General features: G+C 37.4%; 1 protein-coding gene across 1 annotated transcript; it reads left to right on the top strand.

The window, feature by feature from the left end:
• The first annotated feature begins 3,257 nt into the window (after positions 1 to 3,257).
• Positions 3,258 to 5,538, top strand: LOC149160189 (uncharacterized). Its single transcript, XM_089434533.1, has 2 exons — positions 3,258 to 4,546; positions 4,830 to 5,538. Exons 1-2 carry the CDS (start codon positions 3,258 to 3,260, stop codon positions 5,536 to 5,538), a joined length of 1,998 nt encoding a protein of 665 aa, XP_089290659.1.
• The last annotated feature ends 13,047 nt before the right edge of the window (positions 5,539 to 18,585 follow it).

Below are 18,585 nucleotides of genomic sequence, written 5' to 3'. Positions count from 1 at the left end.
ATAAGAAGACAGGAATGGGAGAAGCCAGGAAGGATGGGGGGCATGGAAAGAGGAAAAAGGTTAAACCCATCAGAATAAAGGAGGAGCGACCTAACTGTGTATTTGGAGTGGATATTCTCATAGATCAGGCTATGGAAGCCTCATAAACTTTATTATTCGGTAGAGTCCGAGGAAGAAAGTTCTCGGTAGGCTACATCAAAGACTAGATTAAGCTAGAATGTAAAGAAGCACCGGGACAACCAGAACAAATCAAAAACTTGGACAGAGGACGGTTCTGTGTTCAATTCAGACATAAGGAGCATGCCGACTGGATGATGGGAAAAACCTGGAGCTTCAGAAAGAGGCCAATCTTTTTTAGAAGATGGATGCCCCTATTTGATGCCCATAAATAAAAAGAGGTGGAGTCCCCAGTCTGGGTCAAACTTCCGGGTCTCCCTATGCAATTATGGACCGACTCAGCCTTCACCTCTATTGGTAATACTCTGGGAAAGTTTCTCGACATTGATAGAACATACCTTCGAACTCATGAATGGGGAGTCGCCTGTATTTTGGTCAACCTAAACCCCAGGGCGGGTTTGGCAGACGCAATGAACCTGAAGTATAGAGGTCTGGAGTTCGTTCAGAACTTGGACTACAAAAACCTCCCTTTCAGATGCCATCGATGTCATCAATATGGTCATCTAGCCCGGGAATGTACGCTTGGACACCGTCGACGTCGAGGACAAAGGAGAAGCAGAAATACCCAGAAGGCAAACCAGAAGACAACCTCTCAGGAAACAGAGGCTCTGACCAAGGAAAGCGATCTTCAGGCTACTTCCCAGGTTTTGGTCACGGAGCAAAGGAAGATTGGTTTCCAGGAACAAACGGAGACCGCAGCAAATGAACATATCTCTTATCCGATGCTCTCCCGGGGACCCTCACCAGTTTCTGAAAAGGCAGGTGAGGCTCAGACGAGTTTGTTTACTTCCCCTCCCTCCTCTTTATGCCCTACTAATGTTGTTTCTCTGCCTTGTTGTGATGAGGCTGGTCCCTTAAAACAACTCTCGAATGAATTGCTGGATCTGAGGAAGGGACAAACCTCCTCTGATAGCATTATTATGACCATCCCCTCCTCCCCTTTGCCGACCTCTTTTCCCTCCGAGACTGTCTACTCTGACCCTCCTTCTATCCGGAGTCCTGAGCCCCCATATAACCTCAGACCTTTGGCCAATAGAAAAGGAAAAGGGCTCGCTGTGAGTGGATTGGAGCTGGATATGGAGACTTCAGGACTGAGGAACAAAAGAGGAAGGAAAACTAATCTGTCGAAGGCTCAGATGAAGGCTGTCATTGACATTGCAGACGGAAAGCAGATGTCTCTTCCATGGGTGCTTAGAGCAAAGCAGACACCCTTTGCGAGTTTACGATGATTATTTTATCCTACAACTGCAGGGGTCTAGCTAGCCAACCCAAAAAGCTAGCTTTGAAGGAATTGGTCAGATCCAATAATCCTGATATTATTTTACTCCAAGAAACTTTGGGAAAAGGGGAAGAAGTTACAGGCTGTCTCGGTAAGCTTCTACCAGGTTGGAGCTTTCATGTCATAGACGCCAATGGTCACTCAAGAGGGGTGGCATTGGGTTTCAATTCAAAGGTTCTTAGAGAGATCTCCTCTTGGGGAGGGGAAAATGTTCTAGCCGTGGAGCTATACTCCAGCGAACTATGCATCCACTTCCTCATTATCAATGTTTATGGTCCTATTATGGATCGGGAGAGGTTTTGGAACCCCTTCTTTGCTAAGTCGTTTATGGCACACCCAAATCTTGTAATCGGCGGAGACCTTAACTTTTCACTGGGGATGATAGAGTCCTGGGGGGTCAGAGCAAGAGCAGACCCTCTCACTGATTTCTTCATTAACAAACTGGCTTCCTCTCCATTGGTGGATGTCTCTCCGCTCAAGATGCGTCCGTCGTGGAGAAATCGAAGAATTGGAGAAGATTGGGTAGGGAAGAAGCTCGACAGATTCCTTATATGTGATTCGCTGTCTGAAAAGCTTCAGGATTTCAGACACTGGGTTGGGGAGGGTGGTCTCTCGGACCATCTCCCTGTTTTCCTTGAAGTGAAGGGCGCCTTCTCTAAACCGGGCACTCCGTTCAAATTTAATGCTTCCTGGCTTCTGGACGCATCCTATATTAGCCTCTTCCACAGCACTTGGAATAATGCTAACCTCAGCGAAGATGAGAGTCGTAGCAAGGCTTTCATGGAAAATCTAACAAGGATGAAGGCCGCATCCAAGCATTGGGCCCTCCAGAAAAAACTGAATGAAGAAAAAACACTGGAAAATGTCAATGCGGAGATTGCCCTTCTTGAAGATCCTGGAGGTATTGGTTATAGAACAGAAGAGTCTCGGGCCAGACTCAAAGATCTGGAGAGGGAAAGAAAGCGGATTCTTCAGGCCAGGGAAGAGAGTTGGCGCTTAAAAAGTAGAGCGATCTGGTTGCAGGCGGGGGACGATAACACCAAGTTTTTCCAGAATTATGCAAAAGGAAGGAAAAACTCTAATACCATATGGGAATTGAAAAAATCCAATGGTGATAGGGCTCGTTCTTTTGAAGAGCTAGCTTCTCTAGGGAACTCCTATTTCAAGAATCTCTTTAAAGAGCCAGAGGAAGCATCTATTGCTGAAGTTATAAGAGTTGCTCAGTACTTCCCTAGGTTCATTGAGGAGGAAGGAAACGATTCCATCATGGCCCCCGTTTCTAAGGAAGAGGTCGAGGATATTCTCAAATCCATGCAAAAGGACAAAAGCCCCAGCCTGGACGGTTGGACTGTCAAATTCTTCCAACACTTCTTTGAGTTCATCGGCGACGAACTTGTGGCAGTTGTAGAAGAGTCCAGGAGCACGGGATCAATTTTCCATCCCTTCAACTCCACATTTCTTGCTCTTATCCCCAAATCTGACCTCCCGGGCTCCTTTGCAGATTTCAGACCCATATCCCTATGCACCTGTGTTTACAAAATCATAGCAAAAGTCATTGCCTCCAGATTAAAACCTTTTCTCTCCAGAAACATTTCCCCTGAGCAATTTGGCTTCCTCGATGGCAGACAAATTCATGAAGCGGTTGGAGTTGCTCAAGAAACTCTTCATAGTCTAAAAATCGGGAAAAAAAAAAGTAGTAGTGAAAATCGATTTGTCAAAGGCTTTTGACAGAATCAGCTGGCTGTATCTCAGGCTATTGCTAACTCATCTGGGTTTCAGGTATGACTTTGTAAAATGGATTATGAGCTGTATTTCTTCCTCTTCCATAGCTGTTCTGATTAATGGAGTGGCTTCCAGTTTTTTCAGTCCTGAACGCGGTCTGCGTCAAGGTTGTCCGCTCTCTCCCCTTTTGTTTTTGTTGGCTGCAGAGGGCATCATCCTTATGATCCACGATGCTAAAAGACAAGGGACTCTCAAAGGCATTGAAGTAGCTGAAAATCTCTGGGTTACTCACCTCCTATTCGTGGACGACATAATTCTGTTCAGTAATGGTAGCTTGGAGGATTGTAAGACGCTCAAAAGGATCATGGACCTTTTCCTGAAGGCGACTGGCCTATGTATAAATGAGCAAAAATCCTCTCTCACGTGTACAGGTTTGTCTAGAGAAATGGTGCACAGCGTGAAGATGGTCATAAACTTCGATGTCAAAGTGCTGGAGGATACCTTCAAATATTTGGGCTTTCTCCTCAAACCGGACAACTACAGGAACAAAGATTGGACCTGGATTCTCGCTAAAATCGAATCCAAGCTGAAACATTGGAGCTTCAGATGGCTTTCCAGGGCGGGTAGGCTTGTGTTGATAAAATCTGTGCTTATGGTTGTTCCAGTCTATTGGGCTAGCCTGACTTGGGTTCCTAAAGGAGTCCTTTCCCAAATTGATAAACTTTGCAGCAGGTTTCTGTGGGCAGGGTCCAAGTCAGAAAAGGTCACCCCGTGGATCGCCTGGGATAAAGTGGCTCATCCCAAAGAGTGGGGAGGCTGGGGGATCAAAAATCTTCAATGCTTCTCCCAATCATTAGCAGCCAAACTCGCTTGGAGGCTCATTTCTTTTGACAATTTGTGGACTACTGTTACAAAGAGAAAATACATTGACCCTCTATCAACGATTGATTGGATTAGATTGCCCTTAAAGTCCTGCAAACACTCCTCGGTGGTCTGGAAAGTCGTGGTTTCCTCTGTCAATATTATTGAAAAGGGATTGGCTTGGAGCGTGGGGGATGGCACCCAAATAAGGTTGGGAAGAGACCCCTGGATAGGCTGCTCAGAGCGTTTTTCTCTATCTCAGGGGTTGGTTGCGGTGTTAAAAGAAAAGGGTCTTTTCACATTAAACCAAGTGGCCGATCACCAGACTTCTTCCATATGGAGCCAAGGGTGGATGTTAGGAATAGATCTTCAACTGGCTGAAGAATGGCTGGAGGAATGGGATTCGTACAGGCAAGACCTCCTAAATTCTTCAGTCAGGCTCTCCGACGCCCCAGATGAGCTCCGGTGGGTCTTTGCTCAGAATGGCATCTACTCTCCAAAGATGGGGTACAAATGGATGATGACCCAGAAAGGGTGGGATAATCCGACTTGGTGGGCCAAACCTTTATGGAAGTTAAAAGGTCCACCGAAAACTAGACTTTTTTTTCTGGTGTGTCCTGCACCAGAAAGTCCCTACTTGGGATTTTCTTCAAAGACGGGGTAGGATTGGCCCAGGCTGGTGTCCTCTCTACAAAGACAACATCGAATCAGTTCAAAACCTGTTCCTCTTTTGCCCCTTCAATTCTAGTCTTTGGGCTGAAACGTTAAGGTTACTCAAAATCCCTTATAGGTGGGAAGGGCAAGGGATTTTGGAAGCTTGGCAGAAGTGGTGGAAAGAAGCTGCAAATGACAGAGAGAGATCCATCCCACTCATCATCACTTGGGGGACGTGGCTGGCTAGGAACCAGGTCATCTTCAAGGACTCCGTCTTCCCGATCGAAAGATTGGCTGCTGAAGGAGCTGCAATATTCGAAAGTATCCCTGTTCCGCATACTACTCCTCCTCCCAGGTTGGTTCGGCAAGAAACTATTAGATCTTCTATCCCGTGGGCTTACTTTGACGAAGCCTCAGACATAAATGGTCGCTGTGGGGCTGGCTTAATAATCCATCTTTCAAAGGAAAAGACTGTTAAGGCCTCGGTCGGCCTTGGCCAAGGATCCAATAATTTCGCTGAATTGAAAGCCCTCCACCTTCTTCTTTGTTGGCTTGTCCTGAGGAACGTGCAAGAGGTCCAGATCTTCGGGGACTCTATGAATACTGTGCGATGGTTCAACGGGACGCAAGTGTGCAGCAATTTCACCCTGTCTCCCTTGCTTAGAGAAGTCTCTCGACTAAAAAACTTTTTCTCGGAGATCTCCCTTAGTCACATCTACAGGGAAAGAAATTCTGAAGCTGATCGTCTCTCCAAAGATGGTGTTGATCAAATCATGGGGTCGTGGACTGTTTTGGAAGAAGAAAATGGGGTGGTTCGACCTCTCGAACAGCCCATTTTCGCTTAGTTTCTCTTTTCTCAGAATCTATTTCCTGTGCTCTGTAATATCTGTCTTGCTTCATTTGTTTTTTCTTTTCAGTTTCGCAGCTCTTCATCAGGTCTCTCGGGCTGCTTTCCTTGTAAAAGGAGGCTCGCTTCGGCCTGACCTCTATTTCACTCTCCTTTTTCTCCAGAATCCTGATCGTGTCTACGCAGGTTTCTCTCTTGGACGTTGTTTGCTCCTCTTCTATGCGGACTCTCTTCTCTGCATTTTTCTACTTTGCCTGTCTGCCTTCCTTCTGGCTCCAGGGAGGCGTGCTCATTTTCATTAGACAGGCTTCCTGCCTCACTTCGAATGGTTTCTATATCGGCGCGCGACTATCCCATTTTGACTGCTTATCTGTTCATCATATGGGATTTTTGCGCTGGCTCATTGCCTCCCGGGTGAGCGTGTATATGCTGGTTTCTTTCTAAATCAGCCGAGACTCCTTTCTTTTCCCTGTCTCATGGCAAAGAATGAGTCCTTTAGCAATGCCTCACATATGCTTTGTAACTAACTATTATTTTTAATAGATGGTTTGATTTTTTCTATGGAGAAAAAAAAATAGAGTTTATATTCCTAGCTTTTGTGAATTAAGGAAACTTGTAATGAATGAGATGCATAATGTTCTATACATAATGTTATATATGCTCAACACATAGGATACCAAAATATAATTGCAATGGTAAGAGGTCAATATATTTGGTTGGAAATCAAGAAAAGCATTGTTGACTATATAGTTAGATGTATGAATGCCAAAGAGTAAAGGTTTAGCATAAACACCTACCAAGATTTCTATAGCCATTTTCCAACACTGGAAGGAAATGGGAAGTAATCACCATTGATTTTATTAGTAAGTTCTTAGGACAACAAAAAAACATGAATCAATCATGGTAATGGTGTTAAGATAACAAATGTTGTTGACTTTATTCCAATTATGTCCACTCGTAAGTCAACTAATATCATAGAAATTTAAATGCAAGATATTTCTAGAATGCATGGGATACCTAAGGCAATCGTTCCAAACAAAGATGCAAAATTTACTTCAAAAATTTGAAATTATTTTTTCAAAGGATTTGAAAACAAGTCTAAATTTAAGGACAACATACCATCGACATGTAGATGGGAAAATAGGGTTAATTAAGTGATTGAAGATATGTTTAAAATGTATGTGTTGGATAAGCCATCCAAGTAGGGGGGCTACTTGTATTTAGTAGAATTTTCATATGAAAATGGATATCATACTTCTCTCAAGATTAATCCATTTGAATTTTTGTATGGTAGAAAGTGGAACATTCCAATTGTTAGTTAGGGACAACACAATAAATAGAGTAGTACTTGGGCCAAATCTAGCCAAAGAAATGGAAGAGAATATGGTTATGATAAAGTAGAATTTGAAGATAACGCAAGGCATGCAAAAGAGTTATGCATACAAAGGCATAATACAAATAGACTTTAGGATTCGGGAGCATGTATACTTGAAAATTAGACCAAATAAGAGCTCCTTAAAGTTAGGAAGTTGTCCTAAGTTGGAAACTATGTAGTGGAAATGTTTTGATATATTAGGTAGGATAGGGACTATTGTATATGGAATTGCATCTAATCCCCTAACACGTTTCATGTATCACTATTAAAAAATTGTGTTCTTGACCCTAACCATGATATTTCTTAAGCTTTGATTCAAGTGGAATAAGACAGAGATATCTAGGTACAACCAATTTGCATCTTGGACAAGAAGGTCATGTTAGAGCAATGAGAAAAGTAAAATTCCAATAGGCATACTACAACCTTGAGAAATAAACATGGAAACTTTAGGATGCAAGAGCTAGAGGATAATTCATAATTTAAGGGGAAGTGGAATGCAATATCTTTGTTTTATACCATATAATATGAATGTAGATTTCCTAGCCATATATGTTGGAGTATTGGAGGGGAATTAGGATAGCCCAAGGGACTATTTAGTAGAGAAGAGGATTCCATTCCTATTGTTGTGTAGGCTAAGGGGGAAGCATGATGGTAGATTGGGATAGTCATAGAGGGGTTTCTAGCTTATGACAATCTTCTGGATTTTGGGTTGAGTAACAATATTTATTTCCATACTTCATAAATTCACCCTTTTGAATTCATAACGTTAGCTCAAGGGAAACCTCTCTCATAGAAATAGGTGTGATAAAGAGCCTAAGGTTGGGAGGAACATCCTTTGTCTATAGCTAGTTGGAATATTATTCCCCTAGAAAGATAACTAATTTTATTATGTCGTGGAATTCCGTGTATTTATATTTTTGTTTTGCATTTTATTATATTTAATATTTTCAATTTGTTGTTTATGGATTTAATTTGCATAGTTGTGGATGAAAGCATTGTAGCATCACATTCATATTTGAATATTACTTGAATTTGAGGTCATTGTATCTTTGCTTCCACCGTTGAGTTCTACATTCAACTAGAGAAATGATTTTGCTATAAAGGATAAAATTGCATTGTGTTTTTGAGGTGAAATGTTAGCCTCAATAATTATAGTTATTATTGGGTATACTATTAGGCTAAGCCCATATTAGTATATAATAAGAAGGTGAGTGAAGTCCTACATTGTGGTTAATATAATGTTGGGTAATTATGTTCTCATTAACACTAATCACTTGAATTATATGTTTTATGCCTTATCTAATATGAAATACCTTATACAATATTATAATGGATATGTATTAAGGGATTGGTATGCTCATTTCTTCACCTTTCATTATAAGGTAACGATTTATAAACTAGTTCATTTTCATATGACAAAAAAACTTATGTACTTCAGAATTGAGGCTTACGTGATTTGAAGAAGCATGGGTTTGACGAAGGCAAGAGATAATTTTATAAACCAATGTGAAATTATGGGTAATTCTATAAATTGATTTGAAGTTGTGGAATATTGAAAGTAGTCTTCATAAACCATTTTGATGAAAATAATAAAATAGGTGATATAAAACCATTTGTAGTTAAAACATTTGATTAAACAATTCATTTCAACATGCATGTGAAAATCTACTTGAAGTGAGAAGGAATGAAATTTTGAATATATTCCACTTCATTATTGGTCTTAATGATTTCATCATTCTCCTTGTTTTAACAATGGATTAGTTCTTGATGGGCTTTTAATTACCTTTGTAATTGCGAAAAAAGACAACCAAAAGACTATCATTGAGTTTTCAATATGAGGTTTGTATGGAACTTGCAAATTGTCATGCATCATCTATGTTAGTACAAACTAAAGTTGTAGTAACCTAAATGAGTGTCATAAGAAAATATATTAGGATTCCTTCACAAGTCACTAGGATAAATTTACTTGCAATCCAATCCACACTTGCAAGAATGTAAGGGCACACTTGCTAGAAAGTAAATTACATTTCCAAGAAAGTAAATCACACAGAAATCTAAGATGACTTGTTATAGTTGTGGATGATTGTGTTTGTTGTAACATAAATGTAGTTGCATGTATAATATGAAGTAAAAACTCATATTTCATAAAACCACACTTTGTTCAAAAAGAAATAAGGTTATAACTCAATTGTTGTAAATATAACTCAATCAAAAGCATAATAATTGTCAGTGTGGAGTTTTAGCAACGAGTGTTATGAATATACTTCATATAAAAATAATAAATGTAAATATAAATATAATATTAATAATTATTTAACGAATAGTTAGTTACTTACTAAATGAAGAGGAATGTCTTAGAGACATGACCATTCATGAAAGGGCACCTACCTAGGTATATAAGTAAGCAGGACCTCATTGCAATCATTACAAACATTTTTTGTACATTCAACAATTCTTATATTTAATTACTACTTGTCCTACGATGGATACTTACATATTTCAGTTCTTCTAAATTATTTTGTTGCGTATATGAATTTTCTCGTTACATTGGTATCAGAGCATTCCTATGAGTATACAAACATTATTAGTTACAATGGTATCAGAGCCACATTCTCCGATCTCGGCCACTGGCCATTAAATTCTTCATCAATGCAATTGTCGTCGCGGTCAAGTGTTTCGCTATAAAGTTGGAGGTTCTCCATTCTTCTTGATTCACTGCAGGCCTTTGGTCATTAAAAAAGAATAAATAAATAAAAAGAAAGAATATATTATATTAAAAAACCCACAAATTTTATATAAAAAAATATTAAAAAAAAGAATATACATACACACACACACATATATATAGAATAATAATTAAAAAATGCAACAGGGTCAACAAACCTGCATCTGTCGTCGCCATCATGTTGGTTATCGACCAAGTCATCAATTGGTATCTATTATTCATAGATTCGTCCACTCATTGTTGGACATGTCTGTTGTTTGACCCTTCATTTCTCCCTGTCAATTCCGACACCATTTTCATATTCATTGTTCCCTACCCAGTCGGTCGCAAACCCGTTCTAGCCAACACCTCTGTGCATCGTGCTCAGTCCACCCTTCCATCGTTGGACCTAATTCCATCCTTCGTCCATTGTCTTACCTCCGATCCATTGTGACACCCATAATGCTAACAACTCTTCTCTGTTGACTATAGTCCATCTGCCCCGACACATATTTTTGTCGACCATCCACTGTCTCTCCCTTGACCATTTCTTTTTTACTGTCCTTTAGCCACCAACCAAAGTCGTGTGCCATCTAGCCCGACTATTTACCTATTGTATCAACGTTGTTGACTATTGTCTATTAAGTGACCTCGTTGACCATCATACCTCGAACATAACAAGCCGCAACGTTTTGCAACTTTTTTCTGCCATTTGTTTTCAGTGCTCTCCAACCATGTTCCTTGATATCCCCTATTGGTCAAATATCACGTTGTTGTAGAAAAACCCCTGTCACCTACACCACAAATATTTGAGTCGTCACCTTGTCCCCTTCAATCGACACACCCTTTCCACTATTCACGTTTTTCATTTCGTTGGTCAAACAATTAGTTTCAATAACTATACATACATATATTTATTTAATTAATTATATAATTAATTAAATTTTCATATATATATATATATATATATAATTTCAAGTCTGAGTTAAAGGAATGCATAAAGTTTATATCTTAAAAGTATAAAAGACCCACTAAAAAGTTAGAGTATTGGTATAAAAAAAAAGTGGATTCAATTTTTGAACCAAAAGGAATGGATTATAATCAACAAATGAAAGAAGGAAATATGGGTCCTATAGCCAATTCAACATTTTGGACAAAATGTCCATTTTGTCTAAAAGAAATTGGATATACATATATTCAAAAAAAATTACAAGTTAAGTTTTCCAGCATGTGGAAGATTATTTAGTACAGAAGAATGTCAAGATAATGATCAAATGAAAATGAAAATATTAAAGGAATAACTTGCAGAACCACAACAAAATAACGAAGCATCAGAAAATAAATATAAAGATCTTGAAGATCGATTTTACGAAGAATCAACAGAAAGTAACAAAGAAATTTGACGTCTAAGGGACCATAATAAAAAATTAATTAAGAAGGTTAAGAAGTGAAAAGCTACAAAGAAGAAATTAGAAGAAGAAAAGAAATTTTTGGAGAAGAAATTCAATGAGACTCTATTAGAAAAGAAAGAAGAAAACTTGCGTTTAAAAACCCTTAATCAGAGGTTATTAGAAAAAATAAAAAATTTAAAAGGTGAGAAGGATACTACTGAGAAAAAAGTCAACAATCCAGAAAGCAAAGAGATTTTACGTCTAAGGAATCATAGCCAAAACCTACTTACGCAAATAACAAAGCTTAAAAGTGACAAGAAGTCACTAAATTATAAGTTGGAGCAACTTCAAGAAGAAGTACTGAAACCTCCATTCGTTTCAATCTAGGTTGAAGATAAAGGAATAAATATCGATCCAGTCAATATCACATCTCAAGAAGAGAAATCTATAGAAGTTAAAACCAATTCAGATGTTTAGTACAAACAATGGAAATTCCAAGTAATGATTCAATAACCAACTCGATAAGAACAGTACCTTAAGTAAATCGGGAAATCACCAAAAACATATTAGGGAATGATCGAACTGCAAGAGCTCCTTATCGAAATCCAAATCACAAGAGTAGACAACTAAGTCAGTGTACATATTTGACCCATTTAGAATAGAAGCAACCAATTTGTGTTCCAAGGAATACTGAAGTTTGCAGAATCCAATCCTATGATAACAATTCACTACAAATTTCTAGTCACTAGAAAGTTCCACAGGATATTAATCTAGGATGGTGAGATCCATTCTTAGTCTCACAATTTTTTTTATCACTCCAAGAATTATAGCATCTTGTATCAACAAAGATGAAATTTCTGAGATGAGAAGATATTCGAAACGGGAAAATAGATCGAGCCCTTTCATCAGTAAGCTTTGAGGACAAAGATTTTTGAAGAGGGGAAATGTTATGAATATAATCCATATAAAAATAATAGATGTAAACATAAATATAATAATAATACTTAATACTTAATTAACTAATAGTTAGTTATTCAGTAAATGAGGAGGTATGTCTTAGAGGCATGACCATTCATGAAAGGGCACCTGCCTAGGTATATATGTGGACCCTCATTATAATCATTACACACATCTTTTCTACATTCAACAATTCTTATATACAATTACTACTTGTCCTACGATGTATACTTACATATTTCAGTTCTTCTGAATTATTTTGTTATGTATACGAACTTTGTTCATTACAATGACAATTGCAACAACAACCTAATTCACATTATGTTCTATAAACCACAATGATTAGTATGTAATTAGTATTAATTTAATGAGCAAATTATATGAATAAATCTATGTGATAGAGTTGCAGCAATAAGGATTATTGGAGTTACAGAAATAAACCTAGCAATATAAACCATCAGATTTGCAACAATAATCCTATGTTACAGAATTACAAAAGTATAAACTATCAAATTTGAAGAAACGTGAAATTTTAGAGCTACAGTAATTGAAATTTAGAATTGTAGAAATAAGAAATATTGGAGTGATAATAATCTAACTTCAAAATTGCAGCAAAGAAAATGTCAGAGTTTAGCTCAATATGGATTAATGGAATTGTTGGAAATAAAGAAATATATAAAAATTACTACAACTACTCTATAAAGTACATATAGTACTTGGCTGAGGGGTCCTTCCCTCCTTAGAGGAGGCACTGGGTTGTGAAAGAAGTAAGGGGTTATATAATCAACACACCATTAATTGAACTAGAATGAAAAGGGATTTCATATTGCAGAAAACCAGAATTACCATAAAGGACTCAGTTCCAATTAATCAACTCCTCTCCCTAGCTTTCTAACTAGGTAGGTTTTTATACATAATGTTTTTTTTTTCTAATTTAATCAAACTAGTTAATACAAAACTATGAGAATCGGTCTCTTCCATCATGTAACATCAAATTTACAAAAGATAGAAAAATTTAGGCACATTCTGGCTTAATCAGATGAATGACAAATGGAAGTTTAGCCATTGATTCCTTCCCGAGTTTCTATTTTCCTTAGTGATTTTCCTACATGAGGAGATTGCTTTTTCTACTACCTAATTGGTCCACAAATGAGAGTTGTTCAATTGAATGATGCCTTTTCACAGTTGACATGGACTCACAACACCCTTCCTTAGAGTTGTAACATCAGCCTTGAGTGAAATTGTAGTAATAGTCATGCGAGTCACAATAATGATGAAACTTACAACAAGGGAGAGTTGCAATGTCAAGGAGGTGAGAGTGAGAACAATGGAGAGTTGTGGCACTAGTGATAAAAACTTAGAGTTGCAACATGAGTGGCAATAGCTCAAAGTTGCAAAAACTCATACTCGAGAGATTCAACACTTGTGTCCTGTAGAGAGTTGCAACAATTTTTGAGAGGGTTGTAGCACCTATGTTTTGTAAAGAGTTGTAGCACCCATTCCTAGAGGGTACATGTGCAACTTTGTTGGTATATACCATTGTTATCATAGAAAGGAAGTAATGTCTTGAAAATTGTATAAGTATTGAAATGGAATATTAAGGGGATAATTATTCCTTGAATAAAAAAATGCACCACATGGATGAAAAGGATATCAAAATGAGATGGAAATAGGAAAAAGGTATGCAAAAGGTATTGAATAAAGGTATTGGATGGGTGCTAAAATTATTTCAATTTCAACACCTATCATCTCCCCCTAGCCAAATTCATTGCATGTCCACATGGAACCAAACAATAAGTTTGAGTTTGAGTAGGCAAGGCTCCACTAGATTTTTTTTCGGCTATAGTCATTTTTCCCTACTTCATTAACCATAGAAAATTTTAAGGATGAAAATTTATTTTAAACTTTATAAATCTTGACGAATCTCACCAGTGTATAATATGAAAACTATATAATTTGTGTTGATATCTTTATAGGAATATAAAAATTTATAATTATTGTATAGGTGGAGTCCATATAATTTTGGCGATTTTTAGGGTAAAATAATCTTATACTGTAAAATTTGGGCGAAATACTTTTAGAAGAAATGGAAATTGGCAAATATTTTTTTTGGAAAAATCATGGAAAATTAGCCCACTTGCAAATATTAGCCCCTAAAATTTTCCATGTCATTATCATGGAGGTAACCTCATCTTTCCTGAATTTCCTTCTAGTAGGCTAGTTCCTATCTGGTATATAACTTGTATTCTTCTGTGTACTCCCTAGTAGGTAGCCATATCACTCAATAATGAAAATTCAAACGTATCCAATTATTTACACAGCTTTCCATGCACTTAATATATTTATGCACTCTCTCAAATACTACCTTGAGGTTGCTAGGATTTAAAGGGTATCCCTATTAGATTTTCTCCCTAAGTTGTTTCCATCTCTAAACGCATCCTTCCATGGCTTCATTTTATAGTATTTCAATTTGTGACTTACAATGTATAATGGCTTGTTCCTTTTTGGTTATGAATTCTACATGTGGTGGAGAGGAGTTCCATTACATGTGTGTTTTAATATCTTCAAGAGGACTGTGAAATTCTCGTGCAAATCATTAGTTACTTTATAGGTTATGCTTGTAATATTGTGAGTAGATGACCAATCAACATGGTTGCTCAGACACGAATTTTTTTTCTCAGTTGGACATTGCCCACGAAGTAGTTGGAATTCAATACTAGGTCACAAAATAGTAAAAAATTATGTTGATATAGCTCGAAAAAAGGTTATTCTCTTCACTAGTACATGCATAAAAAGCCTCCAAAATGGTAGAAAGAAATATAATCTCAAAGGGTTTCATAGTCATTATAGTTGTTCCTTTTTTCTATCTCCTAATCTTGGATGTCTTTTCCTGTTCTAGTGTGACAATTATCTCTTTTGCTTCAGGAGTTGCAGCCTCTTCGTGTTCTTGGATAACAATGAGCTCTTCCACTTTAGGAATGGTATCCTTTTCTTGTTCTTGGTAATGTTCCATAATCATAGAAATACCTTCTCGAGGAGTTTCCCTTTCTAGTTCTTATGTCTCAGTAAGGTCATTTTCCCTCATTTATTCATCAAATGTAGACTCAACAAAGTTTAGGCCATCCTCCATCACTTTTGATGGTTTGTGTGTTAGCAGAGAGTCTTTTTTCCACTACCCTACTATTTCTTATGGAGTAGTAGGGGGTTCTTATTTTTCTACCCATGTTGGTTCTTTTGGATCAATACAAGTTTCTTCTTGTGTTGCAACTCTTTCTGTTTCTACCCTTACTAGTTCTTGTGGAGTTGTACGGGTATCTTCTAGTGTTTGTTGAGTTGTAGCAACGGTGGTGTACCTAGTCTTATTCTTCTTTGGGAAAAGCACATAATTTGGTCTCTTATTCATTATTGGTAATCTTTTTTTCATGGTTTTTATTTCCATTATCTCCACATATCTATCATGGCATCCTTCATTTCTGTGTGTAGTTTCATCAAAACCCTCAAGAATTTCTTCTTCAATTGGCACACCAATATATTCCATGGTCACTGGAGTTGTAACAATTTATTCTATGACTACAACTATAAGAGTTGTAATAGCTTATGAAGTTTCTGAAACTTCTAAATTTATAGTTTCATTGCCTCATGGTGGAGTTACAATAACTGCAACTTTTACAAACAATGTTGTAGCAACTTCTAGTTCAGCTTGTGCCCTTGCCACTTCACTCTAAACCCTACCTTCTCTATGTAATGCATGCTTGAATAGGAGGTTGATGAGAACATGATGTGATATGGTTTCTCATGGTCAAGCAAAATTTGGCACTAGTAAAGTATTTTTTGTGACATTATCCAAAGGAAAAATGGGAAATCAATCATGTTAGGCTGAAATATTACTTCTTGCAAACAAGAAGGATCTCCCTAGATTTCCAACAAAATCTAGTAACAAACATCAAAAGAATTGATACCTTTTCTTAGCCTATAACTAAAACATGAAACATGTAGTATGTGAAGAATCACTTACCTATTAGCGATGTGCTTGTAGAATTCCGTTCAGTTATTTCCACAACCAGGTTTTCCTCAATGCTTTAGAGGCTTTCCCAATGCTTTCCACAGCTTCTCCATGCACTACAACAAAACCCTATGATTAACGTCCCTTTTTTCTTCCTTTTTTGCGTCTAGAGCCCATTTTTGGTGCTATTTGTGTCCATTTATCAAATATGGTGCAAAACTCGATGCAACGAGTTTTTCACCAAGTCTTACACCAAGTTTAGCACCAGGTATTGTAATAGGTTTTGCATCAGGTTTTACACCAGGTTTTACGCCAGGTTTTATGCCAAGTTTTGTGCCATTCTTTGCACCATGTTTTGCATCAAGTTTGGCACATAATTTTGTTTCACCAACTTTTGTATCATTTATTGCATCCACTTTTTGCGCCTACACTTGCATCAACTTTTTCATCATCTCTTGCATCCTCTTTTGCATCATTTTGTTCATCCATTTTTACATCATTTTTTGCATCCCCTTCGCGTCAAGATTTGCATCACGTTTTGTGTCTCATATTGCATCTACTTTTGCATTGAATTTTGTTGCATCAACTTTTGCATCATATTTTTCATCCATTGTTGCACCCATGTTTATGTCCACTTTTGCATCCCTTTTTGCATCTTATTTTTCATCTTCAATTGTCTTTTTTTTTTGCATCTATCATTACATCCACTTTTGTTGTGACACTATTTGTACCATGTTTTGTACTTACTATTGTCCACTTTTGTATCAAAATATTACATCTATTTTTGCATCCACTTTTGTGTTGGCTTTTGCATCTCATTTTCTGTATTCTTTTGCATCTACTTCCATTGCATCCATATTTTTCATCCAATTTTGTTTCTGTTGTTGCACCCATGTTTGCATCCACTTTTGCATCCCTTATTGCATCTTGTCTTGCATCCAAGTTTGCATCTTTTTTTGTGTTTTTTATTACATCCACTTTCTCATCCAATTTTGTTGTGCCATATCTTGTGCCTATCATTGAAACCCACATTTTCTTCCAATTTTGCATCCACATTTGCATCGTATTTTGTGTCCAAGATTGCATCAAATAATTTTTATGTTTTTTGCATCCCATTTTGCATCTACTTTTACATCCACTTCCAATGCGTCCAATTTTGAATCTAATTTTGTGTCCACTATTGCACCCATGTTTGGTCCACGTTTACATCCATTTTTTAATCGAAATTTTCCTCCTTTTTGCATCAAAGTTTCTATCTTTTTTTTTGTTCATTGTTGTATCCCCATTTATTTCACAACAATTCATGCTATTTTTTATGCCTACTATTACACCCATGTTTTCTTCCACTTTTTCATCCATGTTTGTATCCTATTTTGTGTCCAAGTTTGCATCAACTATTTCATCTACTTTTTCATCCACTTTTATGTCAATTTTTCTGTCTTGTTTTTGTTATGAAACCAGCTCAAAAAAAGATAGAAAAGAGATATCCACGCCTTAGAATTCAGCCTCTTCGAGGGGGCAACCTCCTTTACATTACATAAATGAACAATTCTTGGATGATACAAATGACAAAACCTCCTTTCAATATATAGGAGTCTAAGGAGTCACAATATAATCCAGCCGACCTAACAATAATAATATAAAGCCACAAAAATAACAATAGAGGGATTCTATGGGGCACAGAAATAACAATATGGGGGTAATAGGGGCACAACAATATAAATAAGGGGTATAACTACAATAGTAATGGGGTAATCACTAGTATTATAGGGACCCAACATGCCCCTCTCCTTCAAAAAAGTTTTGTCCTCAACGCTTGAGTAGTTCTGGATACTTCTGCATAAAATTCTCATCCTCCCATGTGGAATCTTCAGCGGATAAGTTCTTCCACTTGATAAGATACTCTGAAATTGATAGATTTCGTAGCTGTCGAGTTCTTGTTTCTGTGACTGCTTCTGGTTCCAATATAATTTTTCCTTCCTCATCAAGTTCTGGCAATATTGTCTGAATTGGGAGCTTGTCACCTATAACCTTCTTTAAACATGAAACATGGAAGACTGGGTGCAATCGAGAAGCTGCAGGAAGCTCCAATTTGTATGCCATAGTACCAATCTTTTGCAACACCTTGTACGGACCATAATACTTTGGTGATAATTTATTATCCTTCTTAGCTTGCTTTAGGGACATTTGCTTATATGGTTGTAGCCGTAGGAATACCCAATCCCCTACATCAAAACTTCTTTCACTGCGATGTTGATCTGCTTGTTGTTTCATTCTATTTTGTGCCAACACGAGGTTATCCTTTAAGAGTTGGAGGACTTGTTGTTGATGTTCGATGTGATGTTCCACTGCCTGAACCTTAGAATTTTCTCTTAAATATGATGTGATGGATGGTGGTTGATACCCATAAAGTGCCATAAATGGGGTCATTTTTGTTGCTGTATGGAAGGAAGTGTTATACCACCATTCAGCCAGAGGTAACCATTTGACCCATTGTGTCTGTTTATCGGATACAAAGCAACGAAGATATCCTTCCAAACATTTGTTTACTATCTCAGTTTGCCCATCAGATTTAGGATGATAAGATGAGCTATGAGCTAACTGAGTACCAAGAC

The sequence above is a fragment of the Pinus tabuliformis genome, chromosome 5_2 (genome assembly GCF_031772625.1).
Source record: "Pinus tabuliformis cultivar Carrire ecotype Pingquan chromosome 5_2, CPIR1, whole genome shotgun sequence".
Classification (NCBI taxonomy): Eukaryota; Viridiplantae; Streptophyta; class Pinopsida; order Pinales; family Pinaceae; genus Pinus; species Pinus tabuliformis.
Note: the sequence above shows the minus strand (reverse complement) of the source record. Positions and strands in the feature narration are given on the sequence as shown.